The sequence below is a fragment of the Falco peregrinus genome, chromosome 3 (genome assembly GCF_023634155.1).
Source record: "Falco peregrinus isolate bFalPer1 chromosome 3, bFalPer1.pri, whole genome shotgun sequence".
NCBI classification, from domain to species: Eukaryota; Metazoa; Chordata; class Aves; order Falconiformes; family Falconidae; genus Falco; species Falco peregrinus.
In genome coordinates, this window is record NC_073723.1 from 72845483 (window position 1) to 72863468 (window position 17986).

Sequence of the window (17986 nt, forward strand, 5' to 3'; positions counted from 1 at the left end):
ACTTGAACTGTATTAGTTCAGAGTATTTTCTTTTGCTTCTTGCTCTTTTTGTATTTAGAACAAATGCCTGTTGACGCCAATAAAATAATTAATAAAAAATCTCTAATACTTGGAACTTCCTACAGATATGTGAACTTGAAGGAAATATTTAAGATGCTAAAGAGTAGTTTCTAGATATTCTTTATGTGCCAAAGTAACTTCTGAATTTTGTGGTCTTGAGATACTAGTTTGTTTCAAATAGTATTAGGTGTCTAACTGAGAAAACATAAAAAGTGTTATGCTTATCAGTCTATTAATATGTTTATTGATACTATATTGATTTTTATACAGTTTATATAATTTTTTTTATATCCTAGAATATTAGAGTTTGTAACCTGAGTAGTGAAGACTTATTTCTTTTTTCCTTTCCAGTACCAATACTGGCTTGTGGTGGTGATGACTGCAAAATAAGTTTGTTTATACAGCAGAATAGTCAGGTAATTACAGATCTTGTCTCTTGCTCACAACATTACTCAGTTCTTCTGCTTCTTTTCTTTTTGTATGTGCTGCTGATATTTTTTGAGCTTTTTCAATAACTACTGTCTGTCTCTAGATAGCCATCACATACAACTGCCTCTGTTCAAATAGTTCATCCATTTTTCTGAGTAGTGACGAAGTGCACATACAGAATGATGAAGTTGAATTCAGTTCATAGAAGTTAGTCTTTCTTACTTTATCCCTGTGTGAATATAGCCTGTGTTTCTATTCCCAATGATATAAACCAGCTATGACTGTCATTCTTCATTGAGTATCTATGCATTGAATGGTTCATAGAGGAATTATGTTAATTCTAGTCTACAAATTCTTATAAGTGATACGATTTCTATCTGGAATTACATGTTTCTTGCTAAGTAAGCCCTTGGTGGTGAATGCTTCTGAATGGCAAAAGAAGTATTTGAAGGAGTATCTGATCTTCTGAAAGCGCACACACTTTTCACATATTATTTGGAAGCTGGCAATCTTTAGTTTTTTTGTACAGATAAATATTCCTTTGGAGCAATAGAAAGAGATTCTGTCCTTTCTTGCATCTGTTCAGAAGTTTTGTTAGACTCTAAAGCATGTGTTGAATGACTGTTTTCCAAAACAGAAGTCAATGTTACTTCTTTCTGTCTAGCACTCCCTTAGACAAAAACTTCAAACCCCGAACACTTCCCAGTTCACCAATGAACTACCATTCAGGAACCCCCATTGAAACTGACATGTGTAGGAACCACTTACTCTTCTGGATTTGTTCAGACACAGTCCCCTTAGAGATTAATGAATAGATACTCGTCTTTGTGTTTTGAGAGAGATAAAAGCTACTTTATGGATAATTTTGCCTGTTCATGTTGCCATATACAATAATAAGATTTTTTGTTGTCAATAAAGTAAATACTTCATCCTTTATCTGCGATGTTCGTTGATTTCTTGACCACAAAGAATGGTTGCTTTCTTAGCTTTTTTTTTTTTTTTTTGCCTCCCCCTCCCATCCCAGCTCATGAGTTAAATCAGTTTAATGACGTTCTCTGGGAATTAGCAATGGCAGAATGCCACTGGTGATTCTCAGTGTGCTAAAGAAAGACTTTTATCTCGGGGTCTGCGCAGCTGATTTTCCTTGTTCGAAATCTGGAACTTGTTTTCTTGTATTGTTCAGATTAATGTATAATATGCAGTTTGACTGCCAAAAATATTAAGATATATGTAACTTATTTTTCAGTTGTTGACCAAACTTCTGAGTATAACAGCATTCTTAGCCATTCTTAAATGCAGTCAGTCTGTGGAGGATAAGGGAAGGTAGCTGGAAACAGCAAGATCCATCTTCAGCTTTGTAAGCATGTTTATGGTGCTGTCTATTTTCTGGAGGTAGGAGACTTTATTCATACAACGGACAAGGAATTTACTCTTACTTTACATTTGTTATTTTTCACGCCTTCAATTTTAGGAAGTATTTTCACCAGCTGTCATGGCAGAGTTGGTCTCTTCAGAGTCTCTTTTTCAAATGAGGTGGGACTTCTGGTTGATGTCTATCTTAACTTTCCAGAACACCTCTTTTAACTGAGTAGACTGTACAGACCTCAAAGAGAAGAGCCCAAATTTGATTCCATGTGGAATCCATGTGGAAGTGCCTGTGTAGTGTATTACAGCTATTAACAGAATGAAACGTCCTTGTAAGCTTTCTGACATAAATTCCTTCCTAGCTGTTAAAGGGAGATTCTCTTTTTTGAGTCAGGTTCTCTCACATCTGCTGACACCTTTTTATTATGGCTTCTCTAGTACCTTTTAAAAGTATTTGAAGGAAGTGATACTGTTATCCTGCTATTTTTTACTAGAACTTGTCACAGAAGAGTAATTAGAATCTAAACTTCTCTGTCATTCCATCAGTGGTGAAAGTCTGTAGCTCTGTTCTGATAATTGTGATTCTTGGAAACTTCTTTTAGTTAACATCCTAAAAAAGTAGTAGAATGTAAGTTCATAATGGGACATTCTAATGAAACTTGGAGGACACTGTTATACTCTTGAGGGAGGAGGATGAGGCATCTTCAGTTAACTGATTCAGGCAGCCTTTTGATAAACTTATTGATTTTACAGTTGAAATACATTTATTCATAAAACCTGGCTTGGTTTTGGAAGTTGAGTGGGCAGGCTTCAAATCCTTAAGACTTTCTACCCATAGGTCCTATACTGTGCTAAGCAGTAGAGAGAAAATGGGCTTTTTGCTTTTCTGAGTTCTTGAAAGAGGGTATTGATTAATAAAAGCACCCAGGGGAAAATCTTTCAGAAACTGTTACATGTCTTCCTGCTTGAGATATTACAGGCTTATGGAGGTGAAGTAAGTAAACCACAGGATCAAAATAGAGCTTTAAACCAAAATTTTTCTATGTTGAGCTTGTTTTCTGTGAGATTTTGTGGTGCATATTTGACTGTGTTTCCCCCAAATAATTTGGCCTAATTGGTAAGCGGCACACTTAAAGATAATTCAGGCTTTTTCTAATTCAATGAGATTAACAACTGAATAGTGTCCAGTAGAGAAAAACTGAGAAGACCTCTGTTGCCAAATTTGCCGAACAATACTATCAGCCTGGTCCTGAAGGACGTATACCCAGTGTGTGGGCAGATTTAGTTGCTCAGAGTGTGCTGGGCATATCCACAGAGAACCTGGCTTCATTAGTTCTGCTACCTACAAAACAGCTTTATTTTTTGCCTAAAGGAAAAAAGACCAGATTGCTGCTATGCAAAAATGTTCAGAAATTAGTTAAAAGGCATGGGTAAGCCTGTGAAGTGAGTTGGACCATGAGGTTTTGTTAAATTTAACTGTTGGTACTGTAACTTCTTAGGTATTCAGTGAGGACCAAGGGGAAAACTGAAATAGAGAAGGAAAAATAGCAGAAAATAGAAACAAAAGAATGACAGGTCAAAATACTTCTAAATATAACCTAGACAATAATAAAAATGTTGACTGTATCATCTAAAAATGATGACCATGTGTGTCTGCAAGAAGCTTTAAATTGATGTAGTTTTAGAACAGAATACATCTGAAGAAACTGAATGTGTGATACCGAGAGACAAAGAAAATGGCAAAAACATAAAAAAAAAAGCCAAGCAGAAGACATAACAGCAACACTGCTCCTTGCTTAGCTTCACTGGACAATCTTTATTTTTATGGAAAACAGTATGTTGAAAATCTTGAGCGAATGCTTGTTCTATAGCACAAAAGAACCGCATGCTTGACTTAAGGTGAAGTAGAGCATAAAAGCCTATTTGGGAAATGACTTGGAAACCTGGGGTGGTATTGATAAGCTCAAAGTGATTAGTTTTACTCTAAAGACAAAACAAATGTCTGCTTTTCTTAATAGTTCTCTTTGATGTGAGAGGATGAGGGTAATTTTTTTTTAAAAAAGCAAACCAACACCTTGAAGTTAAAAATGGGAAAATGATTAGATGTGTGTGTTAAGATTAATATTAAAGTCAAGTTTCAGGAGAAATGCACACTGTTTAACATGAAAGGAATCATAAAAGACAAGAATGTCAACAACAGTTCAGCCTGAACCAATCTTTCAGTTGGGAATAAATTTACCAACTAACCTTGGTGAGTGTAGAATACAGAGCATTATGTCAGAGGTTGTGTAAATGAAATAAAACACCTATATATTCGTTCTTATCTGAAATATTAATTGCTAAAAATATATATTTTTTAATGTCTTACTGGAAACATGTAGTCTTCAGAAAAACCTTTAGGTCACTATTTGATTTTGCTTCCTGGCTGTTCCTGCCTTTATTTACACATAACCAGTTGGGTCTTTAACATAAATGTCTATCTGGAACGCCACATCCAAAAGTTCCGTTGAGTGCAGGAGTGACTAGCAAAATGAGGCTTAGGTGGCTGTGAGAACACATGCTTAAAACCAAAACTTTCTGATTTGGAAGTCTCTATTAAGCTACTCTGGTGATGTTACAGAATGATCTCTGTGATAAATGAAGACTGCAAATGTAGAATGAGAAGCTCAGCAACTTGTTTGGTGGGGAGGGGGTTTTGGAGAATATCAGGGATGTTGTGCCAAAGAGAGAAACACTGATCAGTGAGTATGGGTTTTTTCGTACTCATTTTTCATACTCATACAGATTTTTTCTTTGAGTGAGTTACTGTTGCTCACCACCTCTTCTGAAGCCAAAGGTATTTTGAGAAAGAGCAGCAACACAATGAGAAATGTGCTTTTTTTTTGCCCCCTCCCCCAAAGGGAAAGAGACCTCCTTGCAGACTTGTGCTGATAGCAGAGGCTGTCGTTTAATCTTAACTCTTAGTAGGCCTAGGTAAGGGATTTAGCAGAATATAATGCCAGAAAAAATGTGGTATTCGTACTAAACTACACTAACATTTTAACTGCAGTGGTTATTTCAGACATTTTAAGTCAACTTGGGATCAAAAAGTGTCATGGAAGTTGGGCTTTTTCTGGGCAAAGAAAAATAGAAATTGTTTAAATGCTTAGTAAATAATTGAATCAAAATAAAATGGCAATATTATATATGTTACAAATGTAAATATACTACTAATGAAAATTCTTAAAAGGGAATCCAGACTTGTTTACATTCCTGTGTTTTTGAGCCTGTGTTCATACAGTTTTCCATCAGCAGGTAACAGTTCTTGATGTATATCTTCTTGGAAACTTAGTCAATAAACTTAAGAAACACAGAATATTTCTAGCCCCATAAATACTTCTTATTAATAGTATTATATTACAAATATAATATGCTTTTGAATAGTATTTTTGAAGTAATGAATGAAATAATTCCAAAACATCTCCTCTTCTTTTTACATTGGATTTTACCCATATTAATTTTCCATATCATCTGCAGTTGCATCCACTTCACACATGTAATAGAAATTGCTTACCATGTCATGTTTGCAGGATGTTATTCTTTGTGTACCATTATAAGTCTGATAAATTTAAAAATTTAATCTGTGTCATAGAGAGACTGTAGCCTCTTGAAGGTGAGCACCTTGAGTTCTCATTCTTTCCTGCCCATATATGGGAAGTACCGTAATGTGATACATGTTTACCCAGTGGTGGCAAAACTCAAAAGGCCTATTCAGAATACATCAATAAATTACGATCCTTAGTTGCAGCTTATTTTTCCAGTTTCAAATAATAGAAGCTGTAAATATAAAGGACTTGAAAATCCAAGGCTTATTGTTGATGTCTGTGGTAATTTAAGTGCATATCTATGATATAACAGGAATTTCCATTCAGTTTCAGAAAACATTAATACTCCCTGGCCACGAAGATTGGATAAGAGGCGTTGAATGGGCAGTCTGTGGTCAGTATGAAGGATTAGTAAAGTGAAATACTGGTTTAATGACAGTACTACTGTTTTATCCTTCCAACTTTGATGCACTGTAGTGCCTAAGCACTTGTGGTTGTGATTTTTTTTTTTTTTTTCTGAGATGCTGGTACAAATATTAAAAATCAAGATAGAACTTTGTGTGCTGTTAAAACGTTAAGAATTGTTGAACCTATACTACAGTTACATTTAGTTACCAAAATTATGGCTACAGTTAGTTTGATATGAAACACTCACATACGTCATTTTGTCTTGCTCACTTCAAGTATGTTTACCTGACTGGTACCTAAATGCAAATTAATAGGAGTTTTCAATATGCAAATATCTGTATCCGAATGAGGAAGAGTTAGCTGCTTTTTCAAAGGTGGGGAAAGAGGGAAAAATAGTACTTTCTTCTCCCCACCCCTTTCTAAGTAATAGGAGATTAAGAAGAGGACTTATTCAGATATTACCTAATCAAAAAGTTCTAGCAATGCCAAAAATAAAATAGAAGGAATTAGAGGATGCTACAATCCTGAAGAAAGAAAAGGAGGACATGAGTTTTTGAAGAGTATTGAGGCTGTCAGAATTTTGAAAGCAAAGGCCACAAGTAGTAGGGAAGTATATATACAATATCTACAGTATTTATCATGTCTTCCATGTCTTATAAATAGAGAAATGTGCATAGTCAGTGGGTTATAAACTAGCAGAGAGTTTGAAATAGTAGTGTGAGTTGATGTTAAAATAAAAAAGCAGTTTATGATACTGTGTACAATAGGAAAAATTAGGGTAATGCTGTAGTGCATGTTTGAAAATATGGTATGTTAGTCATGGCAGTGATTGCAATAAAGAAGCAATGAAAACGTGGCTCTAATGATTTTTAAAATTTTTTTTTAAACCAAATAGGTGAAGACCTTTTCTTAGCAAGCTGTGCTCAGGATTGTTTGATAAGAATTTGGAAAGTGTGTACAAAATCAAAGCAACTTCCAGAAACTGAAGATGATTCCATAAGATTGAAAGAGAATTTTTTTACTGTCAAAAGTAGGTAACAGCTGTAAGATTCTTGCACACAACTCTTCACTTGTGTATTTGTTTATGGTTTCAGGGAACCTAACAGGGTGGTTACCATCTAATTTGGTTTGTTGCTTGCATTAAAAGATTACTAGACCAGTTTGACTGCATTGGTTTTATTCAGGTGTTAGAAAAAGTGTAGTTTTTGTTAAAACGGTGACTATGTTAAGTTAATGATGTGTTACAAAAAGTGGTAAAGCAGTGAGAGCTTAGTATCAACAAGTATTGTTACACATACACCAAATGCAGTACAAGGGAGATACATTTGTCTGTGGGAGGTAAGCTGTTGTGCAGTTCTTCTCCAGTTTAATAGTATACCTTTAATTTTTTTTCAAATTAAATGCATTAAGAGGTGCTTACTATTACTTAAACCTTAGGACAGTACTGGAGAGAACAGATAACTATGTGCAGGCTTTTTATGGTTATTATACTGTTTGAGCACTGTAATATCAGAGGCTCACAATGCTGACATTGTGGGGTAGATTATTAGGCAACTTAGGTAATATAATGAAGTTTGTATGATGTTACTTCTAAAAAGTGCTCGTGATACTTGCTGCAAACCTGGATTTGCTCTTTGTAGTATTTTAATGCTTGTATTTACAGTCATTTGGAGATGTAAATGTGCTTAAGAGTATGGGTAGAGCTAATGTCAGAGCATTTATTTCAAAACTGCTTGAAAGTTCTCCAGGAATTCTGTGATGCCACTCTGAGGCAACAGGCTGACCTATTAGCATCAGTCTGGTACTGAGGACTTGTGGTAAAGTAGGTTTTCAAGGGGCTTGTTCAGTGTCAATAGGCTGTTGAGATATTGGTGGATGATGGAAGTGGTTGATTTTTTTTTTTCACTGAAGATACCAGAAATGACCTGGTCTTTCTTGGCTTTTTGAAAGAAATGTGGTTTTCTTTGATTTGTGGTAGATACTGATACAACATATGCAATTACTTTGGAATCGGTGTTGGCTGGTCATGAAAACTGGGTGTATGCAGTTCACTGGCAACCTTCATTTTCCAAAGGTAAAAAGACACCACTTAGCAGTTAATTAAGTCATATGTCTTCATATTGTGTTTGCATGTTCTCGTCACCGTGGTCTATGAAAATGTTTTAATTCTGCAAATAATGTTTTATAAGTAAAAGGATATTCCCTTTTACTCATGTTTTCTTTAACGAATGAAATAAAATAACTAAGCTGTACAGTTTTTATTGTAATCGATTTGTTGTTTATGGAATACAAATTAGTTTGTTTAATCAGTATGAATTAGTAGCTCTAATAGTTTACCTTCATACATGTATTTGAAATGTCTGTTCTTTGGAAGGTAAGCATTAACCCAAGAGCAGTCCTCTCTTGGAGTAGAAAGGAACAAATAGCAACATTCAGAAGATTAATCTTCAATCTTCTGTGCAGTAATATGACGTGCCAGGGATTCCTTGGGTATGTTTTCTCTGGCATGTAGCTTTAGGACAATAATGCAGGCTTTAATTGAAAAAACTTATTTACAGTTTAATTTTGCATTTTGCTCAAGTCTTTACCTTTCTAAATCCGTATATCCTGACAGCCTGGTTTGTAGTACTGATCTGCTGGTGTGTGTCTGCCTGGCATATAAAGGAAGGAGATTCTTGATTTGACATACTTGCCCAATCAGAATGCTCTTGTGTATTTGTATTGGCAAAGGTGCCTTTATTTGTGAGATGTTTTAGGGTTACTGATGGCAGGTGACTTCACCAGTGCAAAGCACAGCTTTGCCAGTGTATATACAGTACTTGAACGGTAGAGTGCAATTAGAATGTCAAAATACCTGTAGTGAAAGACAACAGGACTTGTTTTAGAAATATTGGCTTAGCTACCTGTTCTTTAACTTTGGTGGTTTTTTTTTAGACACCAATAAAAGACAATTAAAGCAATGTTTAGGCACAATATAGGCATATTAAGTCTTGCACTGCAATTTGAAAAACTGTCCTTTAAACCATGAATTTTTCCAGGCATCTTACATCATGCTTCTGCATGTGTGCAGCTGCTTTTGTGACATGGCCTGCTCAGTCTTGGGTTCTCAAAATAGATTTTTTTTCTTCAGTAGAGGCAGATTGATCTGAGAGACGTATTCTCAGTGCAGAAGGTAGAAGGTCTGGTGCTGACATGAGATACCACCTCATGAGATGCCCACCAATATCTCTATTCTCAAGAAGGGTTCCTCAGTGGTTCTACAGGTTTTGCAACTGGGTGATGGACCAATTCCCTCTTCCCGGTTCTGGCTGTGTTGGCTGGTTGTCTGGAGTGTTTCCCTGCATTTTTGGGGAGCAGTCCATACTACTGTATGTATTACAAGGTGCTACAGTCTTTTGAGGTCTGTAGTGAATCTAACCCTTAATTTGGAAAAGGCCCAGTGAATACTGGCATAGATTTACAGTTTAAAACAAAACAATCTCTCTCATCAAAATTTATTTGAGGAATAGAACCGAGAGCTGCTGTGCAGTCCTTGAAGCCCTGGCTTTTCCTCCAAGTTACATTTGTTTCAATATCAATTTGGACTGAATAAACAGTAGAATATGGTTGTTCTCATGTATGTGTTTTACATTTCCTTTGTGAGATTATGGCTGAAAAATACAATACCTCCTAATGAACGCCTGGCAAGAACATAGAGCCTGTTAAGTCTGGCATTTAAGTACTGCATTGCACATCTCTGATGCTGAACAATTTTCTTAGTGTGTCTGGATTTCAAAATGACCCAATTCTTTTAGGAAGCATTTGCGTAGGTTGTAGGGTAATCGTTTTCCTTGTACTGTAGATGGCAGCATGCAACAACCAATGAGGATATTGTCTGCGTCAATGGACAAAACTGTGATCGTATGGGAACCTGATAAGGAATCTGGAGTCTGGTTGGAACAGGTAAGTGTCAGTCTTTCTCACAATACATACTGTGTTCAAGTTGTGTTTCCAGCATCATCTGTGTACTGTAGAGAAGAGAAACTGTAAAATGCTGGGAAAGACAAAAGCATTTTCTTGCAAAAATACTCATTCTGATGCCATGTTGTGAGTAAAATTATATTTTCCAAAAATTATGTGATACAGTAAGATTTGTATTGCTTCTGTGCTCTCTTATTACCATAGTGGGGAGATTCTAAGGGGAGTCTGTGCTTAACAGTCATTCATAGTATAGCAGGCCAGGTAACACGCTGCGTACTGCTGGTGAGAAGAGGAAGAAACCCTCCTGAATTATTTGTAATTAATCCTTGTGGGAGTGTGCATTCAAGCATATACCACAGAGCAGCTGACAGGCAATTCACAAGCCTGGTTTTGCTCACAGTAACTTGTTCATGGGCTGTGTCATTAGGTTTTTCTTCCATTTGAGCTGGATGCTTGCATTTCACTGTAGTATTTTGAACACAGTTCTAATGCGGATCATCCTAAATAAACAGGTAGTACAACTAGATTTATCTAGTGATTCGGTAGATGCCTTTGTTTTCAGTTGACCTGCTTTTCAAAACTGCAGTGTTTTGACTGAAATTTTTTTGTGTTGGGTTATGCCAACCATTGTTTATGATCTTTCCTGTCACAAAGAAAGTTCTAATCCTCTCGGGTGAAAAAGAGAGTATTACAGTAGTGTATTTAATTTACCCCTGTTCCATTGAAAGGTTCTTGTGCCTTTCTACTTGAAGTAGAAATTAGTTCATAGTAGGGTGATCACATAGAGATGCCATTTGTTGTCCCTAGTTATAATGCTTAGTTGTGGCTTGATTTGCAAGCTTCTAAAAATGGGTTGTGCAGTAAAGCTTGTTGCAAGTTTTTATTCTTCCTTTCATTCTGTTTGCATTGTTTAGACCTCAGATGTGCAGTTTGCAGTTCAAATCAGACATGTTTAACTGCAACAATCGCTTTTGCATTGAGGGAGGGTAGCTGAGCTGAAAGCCTGCAGGGAGGAAGGGTGCAAGGTAAATATCCTGTTTTTTCTCTCCCATTTTGATACAATAAACAAGAAGTCTTCACAAAATCATTCCCCTCCTCAGAGGCGAGACTAGAATTCTGCCTCTAGCATTGCATATGAAAGTCACTTCCTTATGGATGGTATTTTTTTGGATGAGTGGTAATAAATAAAATGGACGTACTAGTCCACGCTGCCATTTAGAATGAAGTATCAATTAATTTCATTGTGATCTTAAAAGCAACAGTATAATAATGGGGGAATTTTTAAAGAGTTCGGCTTGAAAGGAATTGTGGTCTTATCTCTTGAATAAAACCTGAAAATGTAACTTCAATAATCTTTTAATGTAATTAAAACCTTGGAAGAGCACTAGAGCAACTATGAGGTATATGTGTATGCGTGCATACATACATGCAAAATCACAAGGGAAGCACAAAACAGAGGCCACAGAAGGAATGTGGAGCAAATCGCAGGGATTCATGGAGAAACAGGGAAGTGGAAATAAGGTAGTGAATCTTGGAAATTAAGTGGGCGGAAGAGTAACTGGAACTATTGTTTCTTTGGACCATTTTTCCATTTTGTGCAACAGAGCAGTAGCAAGGCAACAGATGACAGGAAACTGTTGCATCCAACAAGCTGGACTGAAACACATAAATACTGTACTGTATCTCATTTACTGTACTGTTTTCTTTCTCTTGGGGGATTGAGCAAGATCTTATCCTGAGATGTTTATGAAGGGAGGCTCAGTTAAAGTGGTACGCAGCTTGAATGCCCATATTTTAGTGCTTAACTTTGCAATTAAAATATTCTTTAAATGTATTTTTGTGTGTAATACGAACTCTTGCTTACAGCTTAATTTTCACCTCATAAGATTAGGATGAGTTTATATGAATGGAAGGCTCTTTTCATGTATATTTCACTTCTGATCATTCATTCAGGTACGGGTAGGTGAAGTGGGTGGCAATACCCTTGGATTTTTTGACTGCCAGTTTAGTCCAGATGGTTCAATGATAATTGCTCATGCTTTTCATGGAGCACTACACCTTTGGAAGCAGGCTACAGTTAATAAGGTATGCTGGGTTTTTATTAGTAGTAGTACTTAAAAGAATGACTTACATGTCACTTGAAGTATTTTCTGTTGTTAATAGGAAAGTGTAACAGTACAATTTAAAATTAATTATTGAAATAGTCCTTCTCTGAATATAAAATTCTGTAGGAGGCTTCTGCAAAGAAGGGAGATTGCAGTCTGCCAGTCTCTAAAGCTGGTTGCTTCTCTGTGGGAACCATAAAGTCAGTAGATTAGTCTGAACTCCTTTGTGGTTGTGCTTTGCTCAGAAGTGGCAGCTGAACCAGTAAGCTGTTTCTTTTAAGCTAGAGCAATAAAACAGTATTTGTGTCTCTTCAGACACAGAGTTCTAATAATCTGCGATTTTCAAATGACTTTTTTTTTTTTTTTTGCTTTCTTAATAAGGACATTGATACTTTTATTTTGGTTAGAATATGCTAATCAGTCACTTGAAAACTCTTTACTTCTTTGGTGACTTCAATAGAAAGAATGGACTCCACAAGTTGTGATTTCAGGACATTTTAACACTGTAGAGGATGTAAAGTGGGATCCAGAAGGAGAATTTATCATCAGTGTTGGTTCTGACCAAACTACTAGACTCTTCGCTCCATGGAAAAGAAAACAAGAGACACAGGTACGATCTTCAAAGATTTTGTGAGCTTGTTAAAGATGTCTTGTCTTTCTTGAGTTTGGAACAAGTCATCTGAACTTGTAACTCAAACCTTACATTTCCCCAAGCGAGATCTGTTCAAAACTGTTTGTGTAAATGCTTGGCTTGATCGTTCAGTGTGCGCTGTTTTCACTTTAAAAATACTAGTGGCAGAGTTCTAATAATCATGTAGCATGATTGTTGTTTAATCCTGAGTCCATTTCTGAGTTACGTTAGTGTTCTCCCAGGGTCTTGAAAACCAGGCTCTGCAGTAATTCAGGAGGAGCAATATGTGGCTGATTCTAATAATTATCTGTTGCCCTTGTTTAACACTTGGCTAAGCACTGCTGCAGGTAAGCATAAAGAAACCTAACTTTGGTTGTGTTTTTCACACAAGCTTAATCTAAGCGAAGTTCTCACTGTATTTTTTACGCTATGTTGTTTATCACTCTGTTTTGCTGGAATGAGTATCTGGACTATATGAGTGCAGTTTGTACCTGTGCAAGCAACTTTTCAGGAAGAATTATTCCTGAATAACTTTATGTGTTCCAAAATAAGTCTAAATTTTGGTGTGGGAAAACTTGTCTAGGAATGCACAAGTTCCTTTTTATACTTGCTCATGCATTTCTCTCATCTACAAATACAGCTTTTTCTGGCAGAACAGGACTAATGTTCTGTTCAGGAAACTGGCAGAAACTAGACTGATTGAAGTCATATAAGGCCTGTGCAAGCTGTGCCGTTAGTTGGAGGAGGCAAAGGGTGGCTATTACAACTGTCTCACCAAAGCTTCTGTTGTTTTGAGAGGGTGAATTGAGCATCTATTCCTTGATTTCCTTCTTCCAGGTCACACGGAAGTGGTGGCAATTCCAGCTCGGGTGCTAAGCTTTGCCTTGTCTTGTAGGAAGGTCATGTCCAATTTGCTTCCCTGCCTTTTCCCCTAACCTCCAGTCTGGAGGGTGGAAAAGATATGGAGGGAAAGTCTTAAGACTAGCAAATGATGAAAACTGGCAACATTCAAAAGAGTTGTCGGTATCATGTTCTGTGACCTACTGAAATACCACTCTTTATTATGTTTGCTGCTTGCTAATTTTTTATCCTGTTTTCTGAAAAACTAATCTTTGTATGATTTACCTGTACAGCTTTCCTGCTGCCCCTGAAACTTTTGAATTAATTGATTAGCAGAGCGATTGCTGTCTTCTTACCTAAGTTTGGTGCTTACTGTATTAGTGTACTTCCCCTTCCTTTTCTGCCACAGAGCATCCACCAGGCTAGTTCAGGTGTAAATCAAAGCAGCATCAACACTTGCTGCTGCATGGGGTGTGGGAGAAAGCTATAGTATCCTGTTAGTGGGTTGAGATAGAAATGGGTCATTTGAAGGGATGTGTTCAGGACTTCTGAACCCTGAAAACCAGGTGCTTAGTTCTGCTGCTCATGAGCTTAGGTAACATAAGCTTTTAAAAAGCCTTACTTTCTTTAGCATCTGAAAAATTACGACAGGTCACATCTGATGTTTGTCTTAACAGCACACAATGGATGGTTCAGATGTCTGTGAAGAGTTAGTATTACAGCTCAATGTTCATGTTTTTCCTCTATAAAAAGAGAACTAAGTGTTAAATGCAAATAATTATCCCATCTTAAAATCTCAAATTTTGATATTTTACTGGGTTCAAATATCAGAAAGGGATAACAGTCAGCTTCAATTTGTCATGCAGATTTGCAGCCTGATTTTTCTGGAAGAAGCTCATTGAATGACTTATGTAGCCCTCTTTCATCTGTTTTGGGGTTTGAGTTTTTTGTTTTTTTCATTCCTGTTATGTACTGTGTTCTAAAGTATGCAAAGATGCACCTAGTAAAGGGTAAGTGGGGTTTCTTGCTAGCTTGTTTGTTTTTAAAGAATTAGTGCTTTTTCCTGATTGGAAGATAATCAAGCTATTGTGAAAACATGAGATTTTGTACAATCTCTCAAATATCCCCTTCAGGTTCTGTCAGAATCTTTGACATACTTAGTTGAATTTTTAGTGTGATATGTTCAGTTCAAAGTCAGTACAGTGCCTTCCCTTATGTTTGTATGGTATCTAATACAATGTAAGTTCTGTCTTGGCTGCAATTTTCCAGGCGTTGTAATACTATTCTAATACAATTCTAATTGATTGAATTAATTCTAATTCTGCTAGCTGTTGACTCAAAAGTGCAGGCTGTATTTTTCCAGCTCAAGTATCATGTAGGAGTAGTAGGAAATAACACTTACTAAAAATGTTTTAATGAAAGTGTATTTGCTAGAAAACATTTTTTTTTAAGAATCAGTTTTTTCATATGTGGAATAAATTAGATTTTTAGAAAAGCAATTTGAATAACTTCTTTTTTTTGCGAATATTCTTTGCTTAGTCTGACTATATAACTTGTCTAATATCTGGTTAGCTGTTAATTCTGGTTTTCATGGATTAGTACTTGAAGCATGGATATGAATATTTCAGGAAACTAGAAAAAAAAGAAGTAATGTTTCAGATGAAAACACTTCTAAAATCATCAGCATTTTCCAGATGTTTTTCCTATAAGAAGCTGTTCTGATTTTGTCAGTTTTTTGCAAAGCTTCTATTAAATGCTCTCACTAAAATCAAGTATTTACAGAAAGGGGGGAAGTAGGAATCTGTAGCCTGCTGACAGCAGTGCTGCTGTGCTTTTGTGAAAGACAGATGAAGGAAGCAAGTTAATTGTTGCTACCTTTTATAGATCTTTCAGAGCTACAGTTCTGAAAGCAGCAAGTAGCATATACTCCTTCTATTGCTTAAGCAAATTATGTCCTATTCCTGACTGTCTAGCATAAAGAAGTCGCAGTAAACGCAATGTGCCATTACTAACAAAGGTAAGCAAATACCTTAAACATACCTGTGCAGGGACATAGTTTACTAATTACAGGAATTGTTTGGTGGAAAAATAGGATTTAATTGATGTATGCTCACATACGTCAGTTGTATGAATGGTCAGTAGAAGCTATTAGCTTTCCTTTTTGTTAAGATCAGCAAGCAGAGTATTAGTACTGTATTGGAACTCAAAATCTTGCTGCCTCTCTGGTTAAGAATGGTGTTTTACTGTGTGTGTGTTCGTTTAGGTAACCTGGCATGAAATTGCAAGGCCTCAAGTACACGGATACGACATGCGTTGTTTGGCAATGATTGGCAGGTTTCAGTTTGTGTCAGGAGCAGATGAAAAAGTGCTTCGAGTTTTTCGTGCTCCCAAGAATTTTATAGAAAATTTCAGTAACATCACTGGTATTCCACTGGAGAAGCTGTGCTCCCATGTAAGTGTGCTAAAGCAATGCTAAGTGAAGACAGCCTCTTTCATGTAAATAAATGCTTTAGAAAATGTCAAATTGCGCTAAACTCCATAAAAATTCTTTTAATAGTTCTGACACCTTAACTTTGGTTTTTTCCTTTCCCTTCTATTTGTTTCCATGTGTGTTGTTTCATATGTATTTTTATGGTGATGTCTTATAAAACATGTTGTATTTGAAACTGGAGACCTGGTGTCAGAAGGTTGCAGAGAGTGTAGGTAAATTTTAAGTAAGTCAGACCAAGCAGACTACTGTACACATGTGTTGATTTGAAAGCAAACAATAAGCCTGGAAGTGTGCTTCCCCTTAATTTAAGGGTATAGTGGTCTTATTTAGATGTAATTATTGTTTTGTGTTGGGTTGTTTTAATTGTGTGCTTGGAAATAGCATAACGCTTTCAGCACTATTGTTAGTTGTTAAATATTTATAAATATGTACTTGCTCATTCTTTATTTCCTGTTGGCATTGGAATTTGCTTGAGGCCTTCATATTCCAGTTCTTAGTTGTGGATAAGTATATTTTCCTATTCTGTGGAAAGATAAGACTGCAGAGTTGCTGTCCCTTGTTTGCTCCCTGTTTACTTTACGTTCTAATTCTGTTTTTCTCTGCATTTTGTAGAGCAGACCTCATTTAGGATAGTTGCCTCTGTACAGCGCCTTGCATGCTCTTTGCATTTCTGGCTCAAAAGCAGTGTTTTCTGTGCAGCTTCTCAGAGGTGGATTAGCCTTTCTGTTTCATTCAGCAATTGAAATATCTGGGAAAAAATCTATTCATTTTTGATAGCAAGAAGTTACATAAGTAGCTGTTTAGTAATTTAATTCCATAAGACTTCATAAGCACTTCCATTAATGATATTGTACAAATAATATTGTGCTTTTATAATGCTGGCAGATGTCATTATTTTACCTTTTGTAGACTTCCCTTATCAGCTTTTCCTCTGAATGCTATTTTTTGATTCATGATACCACAAAATGTTTCACATGGGCTTTGTTTAAAGAGGAAGGCTTTATGAGCTCTGATGATACAGCTACTCTTATATAGCTTTATTGCAATTGTTTTCTGTGAATGCTATTTTTCATTAAAGTGGGTAAGCTTTTTCTTAATTTAGCTCAAGCACCTTCCCAAAAGAAGTACTTAAAACCAAAAAAGCCAGCTTTATATTCAAAAAAGGTTGAGTAGGATTATATTCAGTTCAAATCCATGGGATCGTATTATACTTTGGGTTATAATGAAGAACCATTTTTGATTTAGACATGTGCGTGTCTCCTAAATTTTCTCATCAAATAATGAACATCTTAGATAAATAACAGTATTTTAAGCTGTCAGCTAAATTATTAATCCAGTTCTCTAAAACAGTCTTTCTTTGAACTTCTCAGAGACCATAAGGAAGGGGGTTTACAGCTATTAAATCTAATCTTTTTCCATCTCTGCATAAAGGGCCCCAAGTTCACTTACCCTTTCTAAATTTTGGATTAACCCCAGCCAGCAACTAAATACCACTCAGCCACTCGCTCACTTCCCTTTGTCCTGCTCCCCAGTAGGATGTGTAGGAGAATCAGAAAAAGGTAAAACTCGTGGGTTGAGATAGGAACAATTTAATCATTGAAATAAAGTAAAATATAGTAATAATAATAACAGTAACAACAATTGTAATGGAGAGAGAGAGAGGAGTAAAACCAAAGAGAAACAAATCATGCAAAATACAATTGCTCACCGCCTGCTGACCAATGGGCAGCTGTCCCTGAGCAGCAATGGGCAGGCCCTAGCCAGCTCCCCCCAGTTTATATACTGAGCATGACATTCTATTGTCTGGAACATCCCTTGGCCAGTTGGGGTCAGCTGTCATGGTTCTGCTCCCTCCTGGCTTCTTTTGCACCTCCTCACTGGCAGAGCATGGGAAACCAAAAGTCCTTGACTAAGGGCAAGCACTGCTTAGCAGCAACTAAAATATCTGCGTGTCATCGACATTGTTCTCATACTAAATCCAAATCACAGCACTGTACCAGCTACAAAGAAAATTAGCTCTATCCCAGCTGAAACCAGGACAGTATCTGGCCCTTATTCCATACCATGTATGTCTTTTCAATACACCATCAGCTTTTCTGTCTTTTGATAAAAA

At 36.4% G+C, this 17986-nt stretch overlaps 1 protein-coding gene across 2 annotated transcripts in view; it reads left to right on the forward strand.

Moving 5' to 3' along the window:
• The window catches only part of ELP2 (elongator acetyltransferase complex subunit 2), a 45622-nt gene that overhangs the window by 8591 nt on the left and 19045 nt on the right, over positions 1-17986 (forward strand). For both annotated transcript variants that reach the window (XM_055799582.1, XM_055799583.1), the window contains exons 6-13: positions 412-476; positions 5766-5832; positions 6742-6876; positions 7825-7920; positions 9688-9788; positions 11760-11891; positions 12372-12521; positions 15646-15834. In XM_055799582.1, the coding sequence (XP_055655557.1) occupies positions 412-476; positions 5766-5832; positions 6742-6876; positions 7825-7920; positions 9688-9788; positions 11760-11891; positions 12372-12521; positions 15646-15834 (935 nt within the window). The remainder of the gene's footprint in view (positions 1-411; positions 477-5765; positions 5833-6741; positions 6877-7824; positions 7921-9687; positions 9789-11759; positions 11892-12371; positions 12522-15645; positions 15835-17986) is intronic.